General features: G+C 50.9%; 1 protein-coding gene across 1 annotated transcript in view; it reads right to left on the bottom strand.

Annotated features, from left to right (window-relative positions):
- ryr1b (ryanodine receptor 1b (skeletal)) overlaps positions 1-24,542 on the bottom strand; it is a gene marked incomplete in the record, with an annotated part of 337,334 nt that overhangs the window by 217,933 nt on the left and 94,859 nt on the right. Inside the window, 13 exon segments of the mRNA XM_055895181.1 lie at positions 81-185; positions 1,780-1,996; positions 2,471-2,663; positions 5,889-6,130; positions 10,426-10,559; positions 10,905-11,023; positions 11,557-11,652; positions 12,059-12,194; positions 13,689-13,875; positions 14,453-14,574; positions 19,179-19,343; positions 20,627-20,783; positions 21,398-21,472. Coding sequence (XP_055751156.1) covers positions 81-185; positions 1,780-1,996; positions 2,471-2,663; positions 5,889-6,130; positions 10,426-10,559; positions 10,905-11,023; positions 11,557-11,652; positions 12,059-12,194; positions 13,689-13,875; positions 14,453-14,574; positions 19,179-19,343; positions 20,627-20,783; positions 21,398-21,472 — 1,948 coding nt within the window.

Genomic DNA, 24,542 nt, shown 5'->3' with positions numbered 1-24,542 from the left:
TGTCTAGCCGGTGATCAGTGTCATTATCCAAGCATTGCTGTATGAGTATTTCCTGTCTGTTAAAGGGCTAATAGACTCACTATTCCATAAGTCCAGCCCTGCTCGATGCGCATGATGGCCCACAGCGAGTGGATGTTCTCCGCCAGCTTCTCCCTGATCTTCTCCAGATGGGGCGGCAACACGATCTGCAGCACACACGGGGTAAAGGTTAAAGGTCAAATAAAGGTCAGAGGTCCGCAGATCGAAAGTGACGAGGAGTAAATGGACAGCCTTGTCTGGTACCTGAACACGGTTAGGGCTAAGGACAGGGTGTGTCTGGTACCTGAACAGGGTTAGGGCTAGGGACAGGGTGTGTGTGTGGGTTACCTGAGCAGGGTTAGGGCTAGGAACATGGTGTGTCTGGTACCTGCACAGGGTTAGGGCTAAGGACAGGGTGTGTCTGGTACCTGAATAGGGTTAGGGCTAGGGACAGGGTGTGTCTGGTACCTGAACAGGGTTAGGGCTAGGGACAGGGTGTGTCTGGTACCTGAACAGGGTTAGGGCTAGGGACAGGGTGTGTCTGGTACCTGAACAGGGTTAGGGCTAGGGACAGGGTGTGTGTGTGGGTTACCTGAGCAGGGTTAGGGCTAGGGACATGGTGTGTCTGGTACCTGCACAAGGTTAGGATTAGGGACAGGGTGTGTGTGTGTGTTACCTGAGCAGGGTTAGGGCTAGGGACAGGGTGTGTGTGTGTGTGTTACCTGAGCAGGGTTAGGGCTAGGGACATGGTGTGTCTGGTACCTGCACAAGGTTAGGATTAGGGACAGGGTGTGTGTGTGTGTTACCTGAGCAGTGTTAGGGCTAGGAACATGGTGTGTCTGGTACCTGAACAGGGTTAGGGCTAGGGACAGGGTGTGTCTGGTACCTGAACAGGGTTAGGGCTAGGGACAGGGTGTGTCTGGTACCTGAACAGGGTTAGGGCTAGGGACAGGGTGTGTCTGGTACCTGAACAGGGTTAGGGCTAGGGACAGGGTGTGTCTGGTACCTGAACAGGGTTAGGGCTAGGGACAGGGTGTGTCTGGTACCTGAACAGGGTTAGGGCTAGGAACATGGTGTTTCTGGTACCTGAACAGGGTTAGGGCTAGGGACATGGTGTGTCTGGTACCTGCACAGGGTTAGGATTAGAGACAGGGTGTGTGTGTGTGTTACCTGAGCAGGGTTAGGGATAGGAACATGGTGTGTCTGGTACCTGCACAGGGTTAGGGCTAAGGACAGGGTGTGTCTGGTACCTGCACAGGGTTAGGGCTAGGGACAGGGTGTGTCTGGTACCTGAACAGGGTTAGGGCTAGGGACAGGGTGTGTCTGGTACCTGAACAGGGTTAGGATTAGGGACAGGGTGTGTGTGTGTGTGTTACCTGAGCAGGGTTAGGGCTAGGGACATGGTGTGTCTGGTACCTGCACAGGGTTAGGATTATGGACAGGGTGTGTGTGTGTGTTACCTGAGCAGGGTTAGGGCTAGGGACATGGTGTGTCTGGTACCTGCACAGAGTTAGGATTAGGGACAGGGTGTGTGTGTGTGTGTTACCTGAGCAGTGTTAGGGCTAAGGGCAGGGTGTGTCTGGTACCTGCACAGGGTTAGGGCTAGGGACATGGTGTGTCTGGTACCTGCACAGGGTTAGGGCTAGGGACATGGTGTGTCTGGGACCTGCACAGGGTTAGGGCTAGGGACAGGGTGTGTGTGTGTGTTACCTGAGCAGTGTCTACGGGATTAGGGGTAAAGGAGGTGTGTGTGTGTGTTACCTGAGCAGTGTCTACGGGATTAGGGGTAAAGGAGGTGTGTGTGAGGGACTGGGTTGGCCCCAGCAAGTTTCGGACTCCGTCAAAGTCGTGTTTGTACTCCTTGATGGGTTCGATCCTCATCCTGTCCTTGGGTAGCAGAGCCTCGTAGCACGGGGCATAGCCCGGGGGGGGCAGGAACTTAAAGTCTCCATGGCGACCACCCAACAGTAAACGAGCTCTGAGGAGACAGGAAATAAAATGGGGTCACGTTAAGGGCCAGGAAAAACAGTGGGGTCATTTTAAAGGCCAGGAAAAACCGTTGGGTAATTTATAGGGCCAGGGGTTTTGCATGAACATGAGACCTGACCAGACTCTTTCTGTAAGCCTCGGGATCAGAAGGGCATTGAGCCCTGGTGCTGCATAGTCCTTGGTCCCTGACCATTTCCCCTTTTCTCTCATCATTCAATCAGCCATTAACTGACTGTCTGTCTGTCTGTCTGTCTGTCTGTCTGTCTGTCTGTCTGTCTGTCTGTCTGTGCTGGCTGGCTGGCTGGCTGATTAAAATTACATTACACCTCATCCAGAGCTATTTACCAAGAGCACATTCACCTAAGGTAGGTAAAAAATCAACCAATTAATCAATCAATCAATCAATCAAACAACATGTATTTGTACAGCACAAGTCTAGCCGCCATGTTGTCCTCCATCTTACTTGACTCCAGCAGAGAAGCTGATAACGGGGAAGAACAGTCCATCTATGTTGAAGTTCTCGAACATGCCCTGGACTGGGTGACCGTTGACCCGGAACGAGATACTGGGCACGCTCAGATCCAGACAGCACGACACAACATCATCAGCTGCTAGGGCATGCTGATTGGGCGATGCCACCTGGCGGGGGACGTGACCTGAAATGGGAGAGGGAAGGAGTCAGGGGGCAACTGGAAAACTAGTCTGGTTCCATACTGTATGTGGTCTGGTTCCATACTGTATGTGCTGTGGTCTGGTTCCATACTGTATGTGCTGTGGTCTGGTTCCATACTGTATGTGCTGTGGTCTGGTTCCATACTGTATGTGCTGTGGTCTGGTTCCATACTGTATGTGCTGTGGTCTGGTTCCATACTGTAAGTGCTGTGGTCTGGTTCCATACTGTATGTGCTGTGGTCTGGTTCCATACTGTATGTGCTGTGGTCCGGTTCCATACTGTATGTGCTGTGGTCTGGTTCCATACTGTATGTGTTGTGGTCTGGTTCCATACTGTATGTGCTGTGGTCTGGTTCCATACTGTATGTGCTGTGGTCTGGTTCCATACTGTATGTGCTGTGGTCTGGTTCCATACTGTATGTGCTGTGGTCTGGTTCCATACTGTATGTGCTGTGGTCTGGTTCCATACTGTATGTGCTGTGGTCTGGTTCCATACTGTATGTGCTGTGGTCTGGTTCCATACTGTATGTGCTGTGGTCTGGTTAAATACTGTATGTGTTGTGGTCTGGTTCCAAACTGTACGTGCTGTGGTCTGGTTCCATACTGTATGTGCTGTGGTCTGGTTCCAAACTGTACGTGCTGTGGTCTGGTTCCATACTGTATGTGCTGTGGTCTGGTTCCATACTGTATGTGCTGTGGTCTGGTTCCATACTGTATGTGCTGTGGTCTGGTTCCATACTGTATGTGCTGTGGTCTGGTTCCATACTGTATGTGCTGTGGTCTGGTTCCATACTGTAAGTGCTGTGGTCTGGTTCCATACTGTATGTGCTGTGGTCTGGTTCCATACTGTATGTGCTGTGGTCCGGTTCCATACTGTATGTGCTGTGGTCTGGTTCCATACTGTATGTGTTGTGGTCTGGTTCCATACTGTATGTGCTGTGGTCTGGTTCCATACTGTATGTGCTGTGGTCTGGTTCCATACTGTATGTGCTGTGGTCTGGTTCCATACTGTATGTGCTGTGGTCTGGTTCCATACTGTATGTGCTGTGGTCTGGTTCCATACTGTATGTGCTGTGGTCTGGTTCCATACTGTATGTGCTGTGGTCTGGTTCCATACTGTATGTGCTGTGGTCTGGTTAAATACTGTATGTGTTGTGGTCTGGTTCCAAACTGTACGTGCTGTGGTCTGGTTCCATACTGTATGTGCTGTGGTCTGGTTCCAAACTGTACGTGCTGTGGACTGGTTCCATACTGTATGTGCTGTGGTCTGGTTCCATACTGTATGTGCTGTGGTCTGGTTCCAAACTGTACGTGCTGTGGTCTGGTTCCATACTGTATGTGCTGTGGTCTGGTTCCATACTGTAAGTGCTGTGGTCTGGTTCCATACTGTATGTGCTGTGGTCTGGTTCCATACTGTATGTGCTGTGGTCTGGTTCCATACTGTATGTGCTGTGGTCTGGTTCAATACTGTAAGTGCTGTGGTCTGGTTCCATACTGTAAGTGCTGTGGTCTGGTTCCATACTGTATGTGCTGTGGTCTGGTTCCATACTGTAAGTGCTGTGGTCTGGTTCCATACTGTATGTGCTGTGGTCTGGTTCCATACTGTAAGTGCTGTGGTCTGGTTCCATACTGTATGTGCTGTGGTCTGGTTCCATACTGTATGTGCTGTGGTCTGGTTCCATACTGTATGTGCTGTGGTCTGGTCCCATACTGTATGTGCTGTGGTCTGGTTCCATACTGTACGTGCTGTGGTCTCGTTCCATACTCTATGTGCTGTGGTCTGGTTCCATACTGTATGTGCTGTGGTCTGGTTCCATATTGTATGTGCTGTGGTCTCGTTCCATACTGTATGTGCTGTGGTCTTGGTCCATATTGTATGTGCTGTGGTCTCGTTCCATACTGTATGTGCTGTGGTCTGGTTCCATACTGTATGTGCTGTGGTCTGGTTCCATACTGTAAGTGCTGTGGTCTCGTTCCATACTGTATGTGCTGTGGTCTGGTTCCATACTGTATGTGCTGTGGTCTGGTTCCATACTGTATGTGCTGTGGTCTGGTTCCATACTGTATGTGCTGTGGTCTGGTTCCATACTGTATGTGCTGTGGTCTCGTTCCATACTGTATGTGCTGTGGTCTGGTTCCATATTGTATGTGCTGTGGTCTGGTTCCATACTGTATGTGCTGTGGTCTGGTTCCATACTGTATGTGGTCTGGTTCCATACTGTATGTGGTCTGGTTCCATACTGTACGTGCTGTGGTCTCGTTCCATACTCTATGTGCTGTGGTCTGGTTCCATACTGTATGTGCTGTGGTCTGGTTCCATATTGTATGTGCTGTGGTCTCGTTCCATACTGTATGTGCTGTGGTCTGGTTCCATATTGTATGTGCTGTGGTCTCGTTCCATACTGTATGTGCTGTGGTCTGGTTCCATACTGTATGTGCTGTGGTCTGGTTCCATACTGTAAGTGCTGTGGTCTCGTTCCATACTGTATGTGCTGTGGTCTGGTTCCATACTGTATGTGCTGTGGTCTGGTTCCATACTGTATGTGCTGTGGTCTGGTTCCATACTGTATGTGCTGTGGTCTGGTTCCATACTGTATGTGCTGTGGTCTCGTTCCATACTGTATGTGCTGTGGTCTGGTTCCATATTGTATGTGCTGTGGTCTGGTTCCATACTGTATGTGCTGTGGTCTGGTTCCATACTGTATGTGGTCTGGTTCCATACTGTATGTGGTCTGGTTCCATACTGTATGTGCTGTGGTCTGGTTCCATACTGTATGTGCTGTGGTCTGGTTCCATACTGTATGTGCTGTGGTCTGGTTCCATACTGTATGTGCTGTGGTCTGGTTCCATACTGTATGTGCTGTGGTCTGGTTCCATACTGTATGTGCTGTGGTCTGGTTCCATACTGTATGTGGTCTGGTTCCATACTGTATGTGGTCTGGTTCCATACTGTATGTGGTCTGGTTCCATACTGTACGTGCTGTGGTTTGCTTCCATACTGTATGTGCTGTAGTCAACTCTTCTATCTTCGTCAAGCCATACATGTTAGCCATAAAAATGCTAATAACACCTTTCAATATGTGTTGCAAGTGACTGAACGGAAGACTAGCCTGGTCTTACGTTGTATGTGCAGTAGACTAGATAGCGTTTACAACAGGAACCTGAGGCAAAAGGTTGACACGATAACAAATAGGAAGGTAAAAGCCTACCCGACCACAGGTTCAGTCCGTCGAAGCCGTATGAGTAGAGGTCATCCCCTACCCCGTTTCCCCCCCAGCCCTCTCCGCCCCCAGGATAAGGGGAATACCCCTCTGTCAGGGCCCAGCCCACACGCAGGTGAGAGGGTGTGGCTGTCACGAAAGGCTCAACGTAGTCTACCATCATCTCAAAGTACCACTTCTTATACTGAGTAGAGCCTTCGCAGGTTCCAAGGAAGATGTTGGGCCTCACACTGGAGATAGAAACACATATACTGCAACTCTTAGAGCACAACGGGATAGAACAGAATAGTGTACGTATATATATATACAGTGTGTTCCAAAAGTATTGGGACACTGACACTTTTTTTGTTGTTGTTTTGGCTTTTGTACCAAAGTAATTTGAATTTGAAATGAAAAAGTGCAGACTGTCAGCTTCAATTTGAGGGTATTTTCATCCATATCGGGTGAACCGTTTAGAAATGACAGCACTTTTTGTACATAGTCCCTCCCCCCCGATTTAGGGGTCCAAAAGTATTGTTGACTCCAATGCTTCCCATAGTTTTGTCAAGCTGGCCGGATGTCCTTCTGGGTGGTGGACCGTTCTTGATACACAAAAGGGAATCAGCAAAACATGATGAATTCCTGCTCTCGCCATGCCATAGACCGACCTTCCCTGTGGAACTCTTTCGACTCGTTGTAGAGTCCATGCCATAGACCGACCTTCCCTGTGGAACTCTTTCGACTCGTTGTAGAGTCCATGCCATAGACCGACCTTCCCTGTGGAACGCTTTCGACTCCTTGTAGAGTCCATGCCGTGACAAATTGAGGCTGTTCTGAGGGCAAAAGGGGGGGGGGGGGTGCAACTCAATATTAGAAGGTGCTCCTAATGTCAGAACAGCCTCAATTCGTCGGGTCATGGACTCTACAACGAGTCGAAAGCGTTCCACAGGGATCCTGGCCCATGTTGACTCCACAGGGATCCTGGCCCATGTTGACTCCACAGGGACGCTGGCCCATGTTGACTCCACAGGGACGCTGGCCCATGTTGACTCCACAGGGACGCTGGTCCATGTTGACTCCACAGGGAAGCTGGTCCATGTTGACTCCACAGGGATGCTGGCCCATGTTGACTCCACAGGGATCCTGGCCCATGTTGACTCCACAGGGATCCTGGCCCATGTTGACTCCAAAGGGATCCTGGCCCATGTTGACTCCACAGGGATCCTGGCCCATGTTGACTCCACAGGGATCCTGGCCCATGTTGACTCCACAGGGATCCTGGCCCATGTTGACTCCACAGGGATCCTGGCCCATGTTGACTCCACAGGGATCCTGGCCCATGTTGACTCCACAGGGATCCTGGCCCATGTTGACTCCACAGGGATCCTGGCCCATGTTGACTCCACAGGGATCCTGGCCCATGTTGACTCCAGTGCTTTCCAACATGTGTCAAGTTGGCTGGATGTCCTTTGGGTGGTGGACCATTCTTGATACACACAGAAAACTGTTTAGTGTGAAAAACCCAGCAGCGTTGCAGTTCTTGACACACTCAAACCGGTGCGCCTGGAACTTACTACCATACCCCGTTCAAAGGCACTTCAATCTTTTGTCTTGTCCATTCACCCTCTGAATGGCACACATACACAATCCATGTCTCAATTGTCTCGAGGCTTAAAAATCCTTATTTAACCCGTCTCCTCCCCTTCATCTACACTGATTGAAGTGGATTTAACAAGTGACATCAATAAGGGATCAAATCTTTCACCTGAATTCAGCTGGTCAGTCTATCATGGAAAGAGCAGGTGTTCCTAATGATTTGTCCATTCAGACCCTTGACTTTTTCCACATTTTGTTACGTTATTATTCTAAAATAGATTATTATTATTTTTTTATTCTCATCAATCTACTCACAATACCCCATAATGACAAAGCAAAAACATTTTTTAGTTTATTTTTGCAAATGTATTAAAAATACAAAACTTAAATATTACATTCACATAAGTATTCAGACCCTTTAATCAGTACTTTTTTGAAGCACTTTTGGCAGCAATTACAGCATGGAGTCTTCTTGGGTATGACGCTACAAGCTTGGCACACCTGTATTTGGGGAGTTTCTCCCATTCTTCTCTGCAGGTCCTCTCAAGCGCTGTCTGGTTGGATGTGGAGCGTTGCTGCACAGCTATTTTCAGGTCTCTCCAGAGATGTTCGATCGGGTTCAAGTCCGGGCTCTGGTTGGGCCACTCAAGGACATTCAGTGACTTGTCCCGAAGCCACTCCTGCGTTGTCTTGGCAGTGTGCTTAGGGTCATTGTCCTGTTGGATGGTGAACCTTTCCCCCAGTCTGAGGTCCTTCACGCTCTGGAGCAGATTTTCATTAAGGATCTCTCTGTACTTTGCTCCGTTTATCTTTCACTCAATCCTGATTAGTCTCTCAATCCCTCTGAAAAACATCGCCACAGCATGACGCTGCCACCACTATGCTTCACTGTAAGGATGGTGCCACCACCATGCTTCACTGTAAGGATGCTGTAAGGATGCTGCCACCACCATGCTTCACTGGTGGTGCCAAGTTTTCTCCAGATGTGACGTGATGTTCCTCCAGAGTTCATTCTTGGTTTCATCTGACCAGAGAATCTTGTTTCGCATGGTCTGAGAGTCTTAAGGTTCCTTTTGGCAAACTCCAAGTGGGCTGTCATGTGCCTTTTACTGAGGAGTGGCTTCCGTCTGGCCACTCTACCATAAAGGCCTGATTGGTGGAGTGCTGCAGAGATTGTTGTCCTTCTGGAAGGTTCTCCCATCTCCACAGAGGAACTCTGGAGCTCTGTCAGTGTGACCATTGGGTTCTTGGTCAACTCCCTGACCAAGGCCCTTCTACCCAAATGCTCAGTTTGGCCGGGGCTGCATCAGATGACCTGGCCTCCACAATCACCCGACCTCAGCCCAATTGAGAATGTTTGGGATGAGTTGGGCCGCAGAGTGAAGGTAAAGCAGCTAACAATTGCTCAGCATATGTGGGAACACCTTCAAGACTGTTGGAAAAGCATTCCAGGTGAAGCTGGTTGAGAGAATGCCAAGAGTGTGCAAAGCTGTCATCAAGGCAAAGGGGTGGCTACTCTGAAGAATCTCAAATAGAAACTATAAAAGTTGTCCTACTCTTCTCAACAACATTGATGCCCTGAATTTAGCAGGCGCTGTCGACACATCAGTTCATAAAAGTAGTGATGGGCTACTTTCTGCACACGGTCAGTGTGAACCAGAGTGACTTGACACAACGCTGACCAAAGAAGATGTAGCATCAAACAAAACAGAGTTAAATGGTTCCAGTCTGCCGTGAAGCATTCATCCATGTATATGGGTAACCAGACCAGACACGTCGCGTGCGCGAGCGTCGCAAAATAAATGTAGAAATCCATGTTATTCAATTATTTTTACATTTACATTTAAGTCATTTTAGCAGACGCTCTTATCCAGAGCGACTTACATTTAACCTTTCTTTTTTTTTTTTCTTTTTTTTTAACTAGGCAAGTCAGTTAAGAACAAACTCTTATTTTCAATGACGGCCTAGGAACAGTGGGTTAACTGCCTTGTTCAGGGGCAGAACGACAGATTTGTACCTTGTCAGCTCGGGGATTTGAACTTGCAACCTTTCGGTTACTAGCCCAACGCTCTAACCACTAGGCTACCCTGCCGCCCCAGGCTTTTATTATTGCACCCACACTGCTCGCGCGCGCCAACGAGCGTCTGCGTTGCCAAGGGCTAATATAGAAGTCATTCCTATTTCTGACGCAGATCGTGCCCCAAGTCCTGCCTCTCCCATCTCCTCATTGGTTTATAGAAGCAGGTACCCACGTGCCATCTCCTCATTGGTTATACCCACCTGGGTGATTGAAAGATGAAATGTTTTGCCGGTTGTCGTGGTAATACTATGAAAGTGTAGATGCCAATCACCATATAAGTTCAAAAATGAAAAAGCCTGGAAGGAGGAGAGATGACTAGAAACTATTCGGTTGGCCGTTTTATGTGTGGATTAATTGTCGGAGTAGAGGACCTTGTGCATTTCAGGTAAAATAACAACTCAATGTTTATATCCCAGGACAAATTAGCTAGCAACAGCAAGCTAGCTAAATAGGACAATTTAGATAGCAAGCTAACTAGCTAAATTAGCATACATGTTTAATGTTTTTCGACCCCAAATTAATGTCATTGGTTCAGAGTTTGTTTTGATATTTTAACCTGCGTGTCGTGATCGCGTTTGGTGTGGGGGGACAAAATAAATGTATGCACGTTAGCGCACGGTGGCGCACGGGCGCAGCCGGTTTGGGTATGTCATTATAGGGTATTGAGTGCAGAAGGGTGAGAGAAAAAATTGAATATAATAAATGTTGAATCCAGACTGTAACACAACAAAATGTGAAATAAGTCAAGGGGTATGAATGATATGTTAACAGTATATATTCTATATTATGAATGATATGTTAACAGTATATACTATATATTATTAATGATATGATAACAGTATATATGGTATATATTACATTATATATTACCTGGTTACGTAGTTGACGATGTTAGTCTGCAATAGGAGATCGCGACCTGGAAATAGATTCTCTGTGATGAGGTTCTGATTGGACCTTACAGCGACACCGTTACACACACAAAGAGACCGGAGGACGTCCAACACCTAGGAGAGACAGAGACAGAGACATAGAGACAGAGAGACAGGCAGAGAGACAGAGAGACAGACAGAGAGACAGAGAGACAGAGACAGACAGAGAGACAGAGAGACAGAGAGACAGAGAAATGTGAGGAAAGTTCAATGAAGTGTGGGTTCCAAACTGGGAAGTAACTCAGCTGGTCCCGATTCATTCCCTACTCCTTCCCCTTTGACCCCTTGGCCTCTTGCCGTTTTCTATTTGCAGATATTTAAGGTGGCAGCTTTATGACGGAAGTTCCACCACTACACTGTTAACACCTAACCAGACCCTACAGATGTGCAAACATTGAAACATCGCCAGACATCACTGACCTTGTGGTTTCTGCCATGTTTGTCCAGCAAAGAGATGATGGATTTGATGTGGTTCTCCTGAATGATGTTCAGAACCTCTGGACTCTCAATCAGGACACAGTGCAGCACCTCCAAGATACCTGGAGAGAGGGAGGAGAGGGAGAGAGGGAGAAGAGGGAGAGAGGGAGAAGAGGGAGGAGAGAGGGAGGAGAGGGAGAGAGGGAGGAGAGGGAGAGAGGGAGGAGAGGGAGGAGAGGGAGGAGAGAAGGAGAAGAGGGAGGAGAGAGGGAGAGAGGGAGGAGAGAGGGAGGAGAGAGGGGAGAGAGGGAGGAGAGGGAGGAGAGGGAGAGAGGGAGGAGATGGAGGAGAGAGGGAGAAGAGGGAGGAGAGAGGGAGGAGAGGGAGGAGAGGAAGGAGAGGGAGGAGAGAGGGAGGAGATGGAGAGAGGTAGAGAGGGAGGAGAGAGGGAGAGAGGAAGGAGAGGGAGAGAGGGAGGAGAGGATAGAGAGGGAGGATAGGGAGGAGAGAGAGGAAGGGAGGGAGAGAGGGAGAAATGCGTGATGTGAAATGGGTAGTGGGATGAATTTTCCCTAATCAGTAACTACATAGCCTAAACCAGGAAAAACTCCTGCCCCTAGCCATGGTGAGTGGCATTGAGCAGAACTCTAGGTACCTGAAGATGCCTCCAGCCGGTCCAGTTTGCTGACCAGCCAGTCCAGGTTATCACAGAACAGCGCGCAGTTAGAGCGGTTCCCCCTGATCAGAGAGGCTGGGAGGGAGAAGAGGGAAGAGGTGGAGGGAGGGGAGAGATGTGTTGAATCATCGACATCAACAGTATTCAGCCTCCACCTCTTCCCTGTTCCCTCTGATCAGAGAGGCTGGGAGGGAGAACGGGGAAGAGGTGGGGGGGGGGGGGGGGGATGTGTTGAATCATCAACATCAACATTATTCAGCCTCCACCTCTTCATGCATTTTTTTACTGGTGTTTATAAAAAAAAAAGTACGAGTGATTCAATGTTTGTGCTTTTGTGTATATAGTGTTTTTTGCTCGACAATACATTACTTCAAACGTGTTCCAATCTGATCTATTCTAAGCTGTGCACTGATAAACAGTGGGATAAAGCAGAAAACACATTTTTTTGGGGTGGACTGTATAATATAACTCTTTGTCATACCCAGCAGCTCATAGAGCAAGTTGACAATCTCCTTCCAGGACTCAGCGGCCTCCTCTCCAGCGAACTCAGAGAAGTGAGCAGCAGTGTTATAAACGTTCAGACGGTCGATACACTCTAGCACGATGGTGATCATACCCTGATGGAGAGGTCAACACACATAGGGTTAGATCCTATACCCACGTGGTGATAGGATTATATCCTGTACCCATGTGGTCATAGGATTAGTTCCTGTACCCACATGGTCATAGGATTAGATCCTGTACCTACGTGGTCATAGGGTGAGATCCTGTACCCACGTGGTCATAGGATTAGTTCCTGTACCCACATGGTCATAGGGTGAGATCCTATACCCACGTGGTCATAGGGTGAGATCCTGTACCCACATTGTCATAGGGTTAGATCCTGTACCCACGTGGTCATAGGGTTAGATCCTATACCCACGTGGTCATAGGGTTAGATCCTATACCCACGTGGTCATAGGGTTAGATCCTATACCCACGTGGTCATAGGGTTAGATCCTGTACCCACATTGTCATAGGGTTAGATCCTGTACCCACGTGGTCATAGGGTTAGATCCTATACCCACATGGTCATAGGGTTAGATCCTGTACCCACGTGGTCATAGGGTTAGATCCTATACCCACGTGGTCATAGGATTAGATCCTGTACCTACGTGGTCATAGGGTTAGATCCTATACCCACGTGGTCATAGGGTTAGATCCTGTACCCACATGGTCATAGGATTAGATCCTGTACCCACGTGGTCATAGGGTGAGATCCTGTACCTACGTGGTGATAGGATTATATCCTGTACCCACGTGGTCATAGGGTTAGATCCTGTACCCACGTGGTCATAGGGTTAGATCCTGTACCCATGTGGTCATTGGGTTAGATCCTATACCCACGTGGTCATAGGGTTAGATCCTGTACCCACGTGGTCATAGGGTTAGATCCTGTACCCACGTGGTCATAGGGTTAGATCCTGTACCTACGTGGTCATAGGGTTAGATCCTGTGCCTACGTGGTCATAGGGTTAGATCCTGTACCTACGTGGTCATAGGGTGAGATCGTGTACCCACGTGGTCATAGGGTTAGATCCTGTACCTACGTTGTCATAGGGTTAGGTCCTGTACCAACATGGTCATTGGGTTAGGTCCTGTACCCACGTGGTCATAGGGTTAGGTCCTGTACCAACGTGGTCATAGGGTTAGATCCTATACCCACGTGGTCATAGGGTTAGATCATGTACCCACGTGGTCATTGGGTGAGATACTCTACCCACATGGTCATAGGGTTAGATCATGTACCCACGTGGTCATAGGGTGAGATCCTGTACCCACGTGGTCATAGGGTTAGGTCCTGTACCAACGTGGTCATAGGGTGAGATCCTGTACCCACATGGTCATAGGGTTAGATCCTATAGCCACGTGGTCATATGGTTAGTTCAGTGGTTTCAAGTACTTTGGTCCACAACCACATTTATATACTGTAAACACACTGTAGTACATGGTGAATCTACTCTTCAGGAGTTGAATGGACAGTGCTTCAGTGGAGTTGAAGCCAAACATCTCAAGAACATTTAAGTAGTCACTCTACGAACTTTAAATCTGAGAAGGTTATTGATATTGACCTCCTCTTGGAAGAGGTTCTGTCGGTTTCGGAGGGAGCGCAGCTTTGTCTGTTTCTCCTCGTGTTCCAGCTCGTCTTCGGGGGGACGGAAGTAGAAGATGAGGTCCTGCAGGGAGAGGACGACCCCGTCCAGGGGTAGAGACAAGGGGGCAGGGGACTTATTCTTCCCCTGCAGGGAGTCCAGACCCCTGGGACAGAACACACACACGCATAAAGTCAAAAGTACATCCAACAATTATCCCTGCAGGGTACAATAAATATCATGAGGAGAATCGAGATATCTGCACACTGTTTGTCGGCCTGGCAAAGACCTTCCAGTGGAAACGTCCAAAAACTACACAAGAGCATACAACTGTGAGTGAGTGAGGGAGTGAGTGAGTGAGTGAGTGAGTGAGTGAGTGAATGAGTGAGTGAGTGAGTGTGTGAGTGAGTGTGTGAGTGAGTAAGTGAGTGTGTGAGTGAGTGAGTGAGTGAGTGAGTGAGTGAGTGAGTGAGTGAGTGAGTGAGTGAGTGAGTGAGTGAGTGCGTGAGTGAGTATGTGTGTGCGCGTGCATGTGAATGTGTGTGTATGTGTGTGCGCGTGTTTGTGAATGTGTGTGTGTTCGTGTGTGTATATGCGTGTTTGTGTGTGTGAATGTGTGTGAGTGTGTGTATATGCGTGTGTGTCTGTGTGTGTGTATATGCGTGTGAGTGTGTGTGTGTGTGTGTGTGTATATGCGTGCGTGAGTGTGTGTGTGTGTGAATGTGTGTGTGAGATGGTCGTACTTGATGAACTGCCTGAAGAGTCCTGTGGTGCTAAAGATCATCCTAGCCGCCTGAGACTCCTCTGTCTGGGACCGGGCCACAGACAGGGCATCGTCCATGTGACCCTCCTGGTGCAGAATGGCCTGGGGACAAGAGAAAGGGGACAGCATTGAGAATCAACACTGAAAGACAACACACCAGTTTTCCATCAAGTAGTGTACACACGCCCAGCATCGGCTGGTGAGTAAGCCCGGAAGCCTGGTTTAGTATCACAGAGACAACTAGTTAGTACAACAAAGTATTTTTATTTATCCTTTATTTCACTAGGCAAGTCAGTCAAGAACAAATTCTTATTTACAGCGATGGCCTACTCTGGCCAAACCCAGACAAAGCTGGTTCAATTGGGCGTCGCCCTATAGGACTCCCAATCACGGCCAGATGTGACGCAACCTGGATTTGAACCAGGGACTGCAGTGACGCCTCTTGCACTGAGATGCAATGCCTTAGACCACTACGCCACTCAGGAGCAGCGGTCCTTAGTGTTCCAGAGAACAGCGGTCCCTAGTGTTCCAGAGAGCAGCGGTCCAGAGAGCAGCAGTCCCTAGTGGTTCAGAGCGCAGGGGTCCCTAGCGGTCCCTAGTGGTCCAGAGAGCAGCGGTCCCTAGTGGTCCAGAGAGCAGCGGTCCCTAGTGGTCCAGAGAGCAGCGGCGCCTAGTGGTCCAGAGAGCAGAGGTCCAGAGAGCAGCGATCCCTAGTGGTCCAGAGAGCAGCGGTCCCTAGTGGTCCCTAGTGGTCCAGAGAGCAGCGGTCCCTAGTGGTCCAGAGAGCAGCGGTCCCTAGTGGTCCAGAGAGCAGTGGTCCCTAGTGGTCCCTAGTGGTCCAGAGAGCAGCGGTCCCTAGTGGTCCAGAGAGCAGCTGTCCCTAGTGGTCCAGAGAGCAGCGGTCCCTAGTGGTCCAGAGAGCAGCGGCGCCTAGTGGTCCAGAGAGCAGAGGTCCAGAGAGCAGCGATCCCTAGTGGTCCAGAGAGCAGCGGTCCCTAGTGGTCCCTAGTGGTCCAGAGAGCAGCGGTCCCTAGTGGTCCAGAGAGCAGCGGTCCCTAGTGGTCCAGAGAGCAGCTGTCCCTAGTGGTCCAGAGAGCAGCGGTCCCTAGTGGTCCAGAGAGCAGCGGTCCCTAGTGGTCCAGAGAGCAGCTGTCCCTAGTGGTCCAGAGAGCAGCGGTCCCTAGTGGTCCAGAGAGCAGCGGTCCCTAGTGGTCCCTAGTGGTCCAGAGAGCAGCGGTCCCTAGTGGTCCAGAGAGCAGCTGTCCCTAGTGGTCCAGAGAGCAGCGATCCCTAGTGGTCCAGAGAGCAGCGGTCCCTAGTGGTCCCTAGTGGTCCAGAGAGCAGCGGTCCCTAGTGGTCCAGAGAGCAGCTGTCCCTAGTGGTCCAGAGAGCAGCTGTCCCTAGTGGTCCAGAGAGCAGCGATCCCTAGTGGTCCCTAGTGGTCCAGAGAGCAGCAGTCCCTTGTGGTCCAGAGAGCAGCAGTCCCTAGTGGTCCCTAGTGGTCCCTAGTGTTCCAGAGAACAGCAGTCCCTAGTGGTCCAGAGAACAGCAGTCCCTAGTGGTCCAGAGAGCAGCGGTCCCTAGTGGTCCAGAGAGCAGCTGTCCCTAGTGGTCCAGAGAGCAGCGATCCCTAGTGGTCCAGAGAGCAGCGGTCCCTAGTGGTCCCTAGTGGTCCAGAGAGCAGCGGTCCCTAGTGGTCCAGAGAGCAGCGGTCCCTAGTGGTCCAGAGAGCAGCTGTCCCTAGTGGTCCAGAGAGCAGCGGTCCCTAGTGGTCCAGAGAGCAGCTGTCCCTAGTGGTCCAGAGAGCAGCGGTCCCTAGTGGTCCAGAGAGCAGCGGTCCCTAGTGGTCCAGAGAGCAGCAGTCCCTAGTGGTCCAGAGAGCAGCGGTCCCTAGTGGTCCAGAGAGCAGTGGTCCCTAGTGGTCCCTAGTGGTCCAGAGAGCAGCGGTCCCTAGTGGTCCAGAGAGCAGCTGTCCCTAGTGGTCCAGAGAGCAGCGGTCCCTAGTGGTCCAGAGAGCAGCGGCGCCTAGTGGTCCAGAGAGCAGAGGTCCAGAGAGCAGCGATCCCTAGTGGTCCAGAGAGCAGCGGTCCCTAGTGGTCCCTAGTGGTCCAGAGAGCAGCGGTCCCTAGTGGTCCAGAGAGCAGCGGTCCCTAGTGGTCCAGAGAGCAGCGGTCCCTAGTGGTCCAGAGAGCAGCTGTCCCTAGTGGTCCAGAGAGCAGCGGTCCCTAGTGGTCCAGAGAGCAGCGGTCCCTAGTGGTCCCTAGTGGTCCAGAGAGCAGCGGTCCCTAGTGGTCCAGAGAGCAGCTGTCCCTAGTGGTCCAGAGAGCAGCGATCCCTAGTGGTCCAGAGAGCAGCGGTCCCTAGTGGTCCCTAGTGGTCCAGAGAGCAGCGGTCCCTAGTGGTCCAGAGAGCAGCTGTCCCTAGTGGTCCAGAGAGCAGCTGTCCCTAGTGGTCCAGAGAGCAGCGATCCCTAGTGGTCCCTAGTGGTCCAGAGAGCAGCGGTCCCTAGTGGTCCAGAGAGCAGCAGTCCCTTGTGGTCCAGAGAGCAGCAGTCCCTAGTGGTCCCTAGTGGTCCCTAGTGTTCCAGAGAACAGCAGTCCCTAGTGGTCCAGAGAACAGCAGTCCCTAGTGGTCCAGAGAGCAGCGGTCCCTAGTGGTCCAGAGAGCAGCTGTCCCTAGTGGTCCAGAGAGCAGCGATCCCTAGTGGTCCAGAGAGCAGCGGTCCCTAGTGGTCCCTAGTGGTCCAGAGAGCAGCGGTCCCTAGTGGTCCAGAGAGCAGCGGTCCCTAGTGGTCCAGAGAGCACCTGTCCCTAGTGGTCCAGAGAGCAGCGGTCCCTAGTGGTCCAGAGAGCAGCTGTCCCTAGTGGTCCAGAGAGCAGCGGTCCCTAGTGGTCCAGAGAGCAGCGGTCCCTAGTGGTCCAGAGAGCAGCTGTCCCTAGTGGTCCAGAGAGCAGCGATCCCTAGTGGTCCAGAGAGCAGCGGTCCCTAGTGGTCCCTAGTGGTCCAGAGAGCAGCGGTCCCTAGTGGTCCAGAGAGCAGCTGTCCCTAGTGGTCCAGAGAGCAGCGGTCCCTAGTGGTCCCTAGTGGTCCAGAGAGCAGCAGTCCCTAGTGGTCCAGAGAGCAGCAGTCCCTAGTGGTCCCTAGTGGTCCCTAGTGTTCCAGAGAACAGCAGTCCCTAGTGTTCCAGAGAACAGCAGTCCCTAGTGGTCCCTAGTGTTCCAGAGAACAGCAGTCCCTAGTGTTCCAGAGAACAGCGGTCCCTAGTGGTCCCTAGTGGTCCAGAGAACAGCAGTCCCTAGTGTTCCAGAGAACAGCAGTCCCTAGTGGTCCAGAGAACAGCAGTCCCTAGTGGTCCAGAGAGCAGCGATCCCTAGTGGTCCCTAGTGGTCCAGAGAGCAGCGGTCCCTAGTGGTCCAGAGAGCAGCTGTCCCTAGTGGTCCAGAGAGCAGCTGTCCCTAGTGGTCCAGAGAGCAGCTGTCCCTAGTGGTCCAGAGAGCAGCTGTCCCTAGTGGTCCAGAGAGCAGCGGTCCCTAGTGGTCCCTAGTGGTCCAGAGAGCAGCAGTCCCTAGTGTTCCAGAGAGCAGCGATCCCTAGTGGTCCAGAGAACAGCGGTCCCTAGTGGTCCAGAGAGCAGCAGTCCCTAGTGGTCCAGAGAGCAGCGGTCCAGAGAGCAGCGGTCCCTAGTGGTCCAGAGAGCAGCGGTCCCTAGTGGTCCAGAGAGCAGCGGTCCCTAGTGGTCCAGAGAGCAGCGGTCCCTAGTGGTCCAGAGAGCAGCGGTCCCTAGTGGTCCAGAGAGCAGCGGTCCCTAGTGGTCCAGAGAGCAGCTGTCCCTAGTGGTCCAGAGAGCAGCGGTCCCTAGTGGTCCAGAGAGCAGCGGTCCCTAGTGGTCCAGAGAGCAGCGGTCCCTAGTGGTCCAGAGAGCAGCGGTCCCTAGTGGTCCAGAGAGCAGCTGTCTGCAGGAGCATTCAATGGTAACTGCACCAGACCGTACCGTTCTCTTCATGGGCCCCAGGGTTAGTGTTATGTATTTATATATGTCCATATTGAATGAACCTAAGCCCCTGCCTTCTTTTTCACTAGGGGTATGTTTCTGTCTGTTAAAGGGATAGTTTAAGATTTTGTAAATTGAGCCATTTTCCATTGTCAGGTGAACTCATAGATACGCGGGTCAGCAGGTAGCCTAGTGGTTAGAGCGTTGGACTAGTACCCAAAAGGTTGCTGGATCGAATCCCCCGAGCTGACAAGGTAAACATCTGTTGTTCTGCCCCCTGAACAAGGCAGTTAAGCCACTGTTCCTAGGCCATCATTGGAAATAAGAATTTGTTCTTTATTAACTGACTTGCCTAGTTAAATACTTTTTTTACCCAGAGTCAGATGAACTCATAGATACCATTTTTGTTTCTGCATGCATTTTGAAGGAAGTTGAAGGTAGTTTCTGTAGACATTGCTAACTAGAGCTAGCACAATGACTGGAAGTCTATGGAATCAACTAGCTGATTGCGCTACCGCTAGCTAATCCCATAGACTTCTAGTCTTTGCTCTAATGCTAGCTAGCAATGGCTCCGGAAATTACCTTCAACTCCCTTCAAACTGCACGACGAGACATAAACATGGTATCCATGACTTCACCTGACTCTGGGTTAGTAGGACTTACTTGACAAAATCTCAAACTATACCTTTAAATAAACCTTAAACCCAGACCCTACCTTCCTCTTCATGGTCCCCAGGCGAGCAGCCTTAGCGTCCAGGGAGGCGTAGGTAAGCCACAGGCTAGTGGACACGTGCTGGACAAAACACATGGACTCTCCATACTTGATCTCTGGGATGCCCATTCCCTCCACGTCTCGCTTACGGACCTGTTCCACCTTCTCCTACTCAAGGGAACCAGTTTGAGGGGCAATATAGGAGAGAAGGAAGATAAGAAGAAGAAGGGAACATGAGAGAGAGAGTATCGTAGGCTACGACTAGGTCCCTGAGTTCTGATCTGTCACCTGGCCAATGAAGACCCAGAGTTTTTCCTGGTCAGATCAAGTGGTCTAGGGAAACTCCCTAGTTATGACCATGAGTTCTGAGTTTACAGTAACAGAAAAACACGAGAACAACACTAGAACAACACTAGAACAACACTAGAACCACACTAGAACAACACTAGAACCACACTAGAACCACACTAGAACAACACTAGAACAACACTAGAACAACACTAGAACCACACTAGAACAACACTAGAACAACACTAGAACCACACTAGAACAACACTAGAACCACACTAGAACAACACTAGAACCACACTAGAACCACACTAGAACCACACTAGAACAACACTAGAACAACACTAGAACCACACTAGAACAACACTAGAACAACACTAGAACCACACTAGAACAACACTAGAACAACACTAGAACAACACTAGAACCACATTAGAACAACACTAGAGCAACACTAGAACAACACTAGAACCACACTAGAACAACACTAGAACCACACTAGAACAACACTAGAACCACACTAGAACCACACTAGAACCACACTAGAACAACACTAGAACCACACTAGAACAACACTAGAACAACACTAGAACCACACTAGAACAACACTAGAACCACACTAGAACCACACTAGAACAACACTAGAACCACATTAGAACAACACTAGAGCAACACTAGAACAACACTAGAACCACACTAGAACAACACTAGAACCACACTAGAACAACACTAGAACCACACTAGAACCACACTAGAACCACACTAGAACAACACTAGAACCACACTAGAACAACACTAGAACAACACTAGAACCACACTAGAACCACACTAGAACAACACTAGAACAACACTGGAACAACACTAGAACCACACTAGAACAACACTAGAACAACACTAGAACCACACTAGAACAACACTAGAACCACACTAGAACCACACTAGAACAACACTCGAACAACACTAGAACCACACTAGAACCACACTAGAACCACACTAGAACCACACTAGAACCACACTAGAACAACACTAGAACAACACTAGAACCACACTAGAACAACACTAGAACCACACTAGAACAACACTAGAACAACACTAGAACAACACTAGAACAACTGAGCAACGACCAGAACATTGACAATAGAATAACAGTGAGGGTATCTGACCTTTGACACGCGGAAGCTAAAGGCAGACAGTTTGGTGTTGGCCCTCTCAGGGTCGAGGACCATTAGGCCCTTCTCCTCGTCCAGACAGAGGTAGCGGCCCGTGGTGATGTGGCGCACACGGAACGACTGGCCACACTTCATGTGGCTGCCGCTCCAGCTACCGGGGCAGACAAGGGACACACTTAGCCTCAACATGTTTACTGCTACATGGATTCATGCTTTATTTTGGAGCAAATTGAAGAACACTGACACTTGTTTACAGCTTTTAGCATTTAGCATTTTTTATTAGCATTTTGCATTGAGACTCTGCATACAGTACCTTTCAAAACGCGCAGGAAGGCACAACACGTCTATGGATGGTTAATCAATTAACGGGATACTTTGGGATTTTCGCAATGAAGTCATTTATTTACTTCCCCAGAGTCAGATGAACTCGTGGATACCATTGTTATGTCTCTAAGTCCAGTATGAAGGAAGTTAGAGGTAGTTTTCTATAGCCAATGCTAACTAGAGTTAGCGCAATGACTAGCATGCTAGCAGTTACCATTGACTTCCAGTCATTGTGCTAATGGTAGTTAGCAATTGGCTTATTAACACTCGTTAGCAACTTTCTTCAAACTGCGCGACAGAGGCATGACTCCGGGGAAGAAGATAAAGGGCTTTATTGCCAAAAAATCCAGAAGAATCCCTTTAAGTAGTGAATTGGAGTCTTTATGAAAACTACTCAGTTGTGTTTTAATGTCATGGGGAACAGACAGAAGAGCCAGTAACCTGATTCTCAGAGGCTCCAGTCTCCATAACGAACGGGCCTGGCTACACACGGCTCCTCCTTCATAGTGGGCGGTGCTACAGAGAGGAGGAGGAGGAGGGAGGAGCAAAAGTAGGAGGAAGAGGAGGAGGAGGGAGGAGCAGGTTGGACGGGGGAGGATGAGGAGGTAGAGATGGAGGAGGAGGAAGAGATAGAGAAGGAGGAGGAAGGGGAAGAGAAGGAGGAGGAGGTAGAGATAGAGGAGGAGGTGAAAGAAGAGGTAGAGAAGGAGGAGGAGGAAGAGGAGTGGCAAATACAAAAAGTAATAACAGCAGGAACACGACAGGTGTGTATCTTTGTTGATGTTCGAGGGAGTTGGTAACAGGAGGACACGGACATGGTAACAGGAGGACAGGAGGACAGGTGGACATGGTAACAGGAGGACAGGGGGACATGGTAACAGGAGGACAGGGGACAAGGGGACATGGTAACAGGAGGACAGGGGGACATGGTAACAGGAGGACATGGTAACAGGGGGACATGGTAACAGGAAGACAGGGGGACATGGTAACAGGAGGACATGGGGACATGGTAACAGGAGGACAGGGGGACATGGTAACAGGGGGACAGGGGGACATGGTAACAGGGGGACATGGTAACAGGAAGACAGGGGGACATGGTAACATGAGGACAGGGGGACATGGTAACAGGGGGACAGGGGGACATGGTAACAGGGGGGCAGGGGGACATGGTAACAGGAGGACACTGGGACATGGTACCAGGAGGACAAGGGGACATGGTAACAGGGGGACAGGGGGACATGGTAACAGGAGGACACTGGGACATGGTACCAGGAGGACAAGGGGACAGGGGGACATGGTAAAAGGAGGACAGGGGAACAGGGGGACATGGTAAGAGGAGGACAAGTGGATATGGTAACAGGAGGACAAGGTGACAGGGGGACATGGTAACAGGAGGACAGGGGGACATGTAACAGGAGGACAGGGGGACATGTAACAGGAGGACAGGGGGACATGTAACAGGAGGACAGGGGGGCATGGTAACAGGAAGACAGGGGGACATGGTAACAGGAGGACAGGGGGACATGGTAACAGGAGGACAGGGGGACATGTAACAGGAGGACAGGGGGGCATGGTAACAGGAGGACAAGGGGGCAGGGGGACATGGTAACAGGAGGACAGGGGGGCAGGGGGACATGGTAACAGGAGGTAAAGGGGACATGGTAACAGTAGGACAAGGGGACAGGGGGACATGGTAACAGGAGGACAGGGGGACATGGTAACAGGAGGACAGGGGGACATGTAACAGGAGGACAGGGGGGCAGGGGGACATGGTAACAGGAGGAGAAGGGGGCAGGGGGACATGGTAACAGGAGGACAGGGGGGCAGGGGGACATGGTAACAGGAGGTAAAGGGGACATGGTAACAGTAGGACAAGGGGACAGGGGGACATGGTAACATGAGGACAGGGGGACATGGTAACAGGAGGACAAGGGGACATGGTAACAGGAGGACAGGTGGACATGGTAACAGGAGGACAGGGGGACATGGTAACAGGGGGACAGGGGGACATGGTAACAGGAGGACAGGGGGACATGGTAACAGGAAGACAGGGGGACATGGTAACATGAGGACAGGGGGACATGGTAACAGGGGGACAGGGGGACATGGTAACAGGGGGGCAGGGGGACATGGTAACAGGGGGACAGGGGGACAGGGGGACATGGTAACAGGAGGACAGGGGGACATGGTAACAGGAGGACAGGGGGACATGGTAACAGGAAGACAGGGGGACATGGTAACATGAGGACAGGGGGACATGGTAACAGGGGGACAGGGGGACATGGTAACAGGGGGGCAGGGGGACATGGTAACAGGAGGACACTGGGACATGGTACCAGGAGGACAAAGGGACATGGTAACAGGGGGACATGGTAACAGGAGGACACTGGGACATGGTACCAGGAGGACAAGGGGACAGGGGGACATGGTAAAAGGAGGACAGGGGAACAGGGGGACATGGTAAGAGGAGGACAAGTGGATATGGTAACAGGAGGACAAGGTGACAGGGGGACATGGTAACAGGAGGACAGGGGGACATGGTAACAGGAGGACAGGGGGACATGTAACAGGAGGACAGGGGGGCATGGTAACAGGAGGAGAAGGGGGCAGGGGGACATGGTAACAGGAGGACAGGGGGGCAGGGGGACATGGTAACAGGAGGAGAAGGGGGCAGGGGGACATGGTAACAGGAGGACAGGGGGGCAGGGGGACATGGTAACAGGAGGTAAAGGGGACATGGTAACAGTAGGACAAGGGGACAGGGGGACATGGTAACATGAGGACAGGGGGACATGGTAACAGGAGGACAAGGGGACATGGTAACAGGAGGACAGGTGGACATGGTAACAGGAGGACAGGGGGACATGGTAACAGGGGGACAGGGGGACATGGTAACAGGAGGACAGGGGGACATGGTAACAGGAAGACAGGGGGACATGGTAACATGAGGACAGGGGGACATGGTAACAGGGGGACAGGGGGACATGGTAACAGGGGGGCAGGGGGACATGGTAACAGGGGGACAGGGGGACAGGGGGACATGGTAACAGGAGGACAGGGGGACATGGTAACAGGAGGACAGGGGGACATGGTAACAGGAAGACAGGGGGACATGGTAACATGAGGACAGGGGGACATGGTAACAGGGGGACAGGGGGACATGGTAACAGGGGGGCAGGGGGACATGGTAACAGGAGGACACTGGGACATGGTACCAGGAGGACAAAGGGACATGGTAACAGGGGGACATGGTAACAGGAGGACACTGGGACATGGTACCAGGAGGACAAGGGGACAGGGGGACATGGTAAAAGGAGGACAGGGGAACAGGGGGACATGGTAAGAGGAGGACAAGTGGATATGGTAACAGGAGGACAAGGTGACAGGGGGACATGGTAACAGGAGGACAGGGGGACATGGTAACAGGAGGACAGGGGGACATGTAACAGGAGGACAGGGGGGCATGGTAACAGGAGGAGAAGGGGGCAGGGGGACATGGTAACAGGAGGACAGGGGGGCAGGGGGACATGGTAACAGGAGGTAAAGGGGACATGGTAACAGTAGGACAAGGGGACAGGGGGACATG

The sequence above is a fragment of the Salvelinus fontinalis genome, chromosome 33, assembly GCF_029448725.1.
Source record: "Salvelinus fontinalis isolate EN_2023a chromosome 33, ASM2944872v1, whole genome shotgun sequence".
Classification (NCBI taxonomy): Eukaryota; Metazoa; Chordata; class Actinopteri; order Salmoniformes; family Salmonidae; genus Salvelinus; species Salvelinus fontinalis.
The sequence above is the reverse complement of the archived record's forward strand: the minus strand, read 5'-3'. Positions and strand labels throughout refer to the sequence as shown.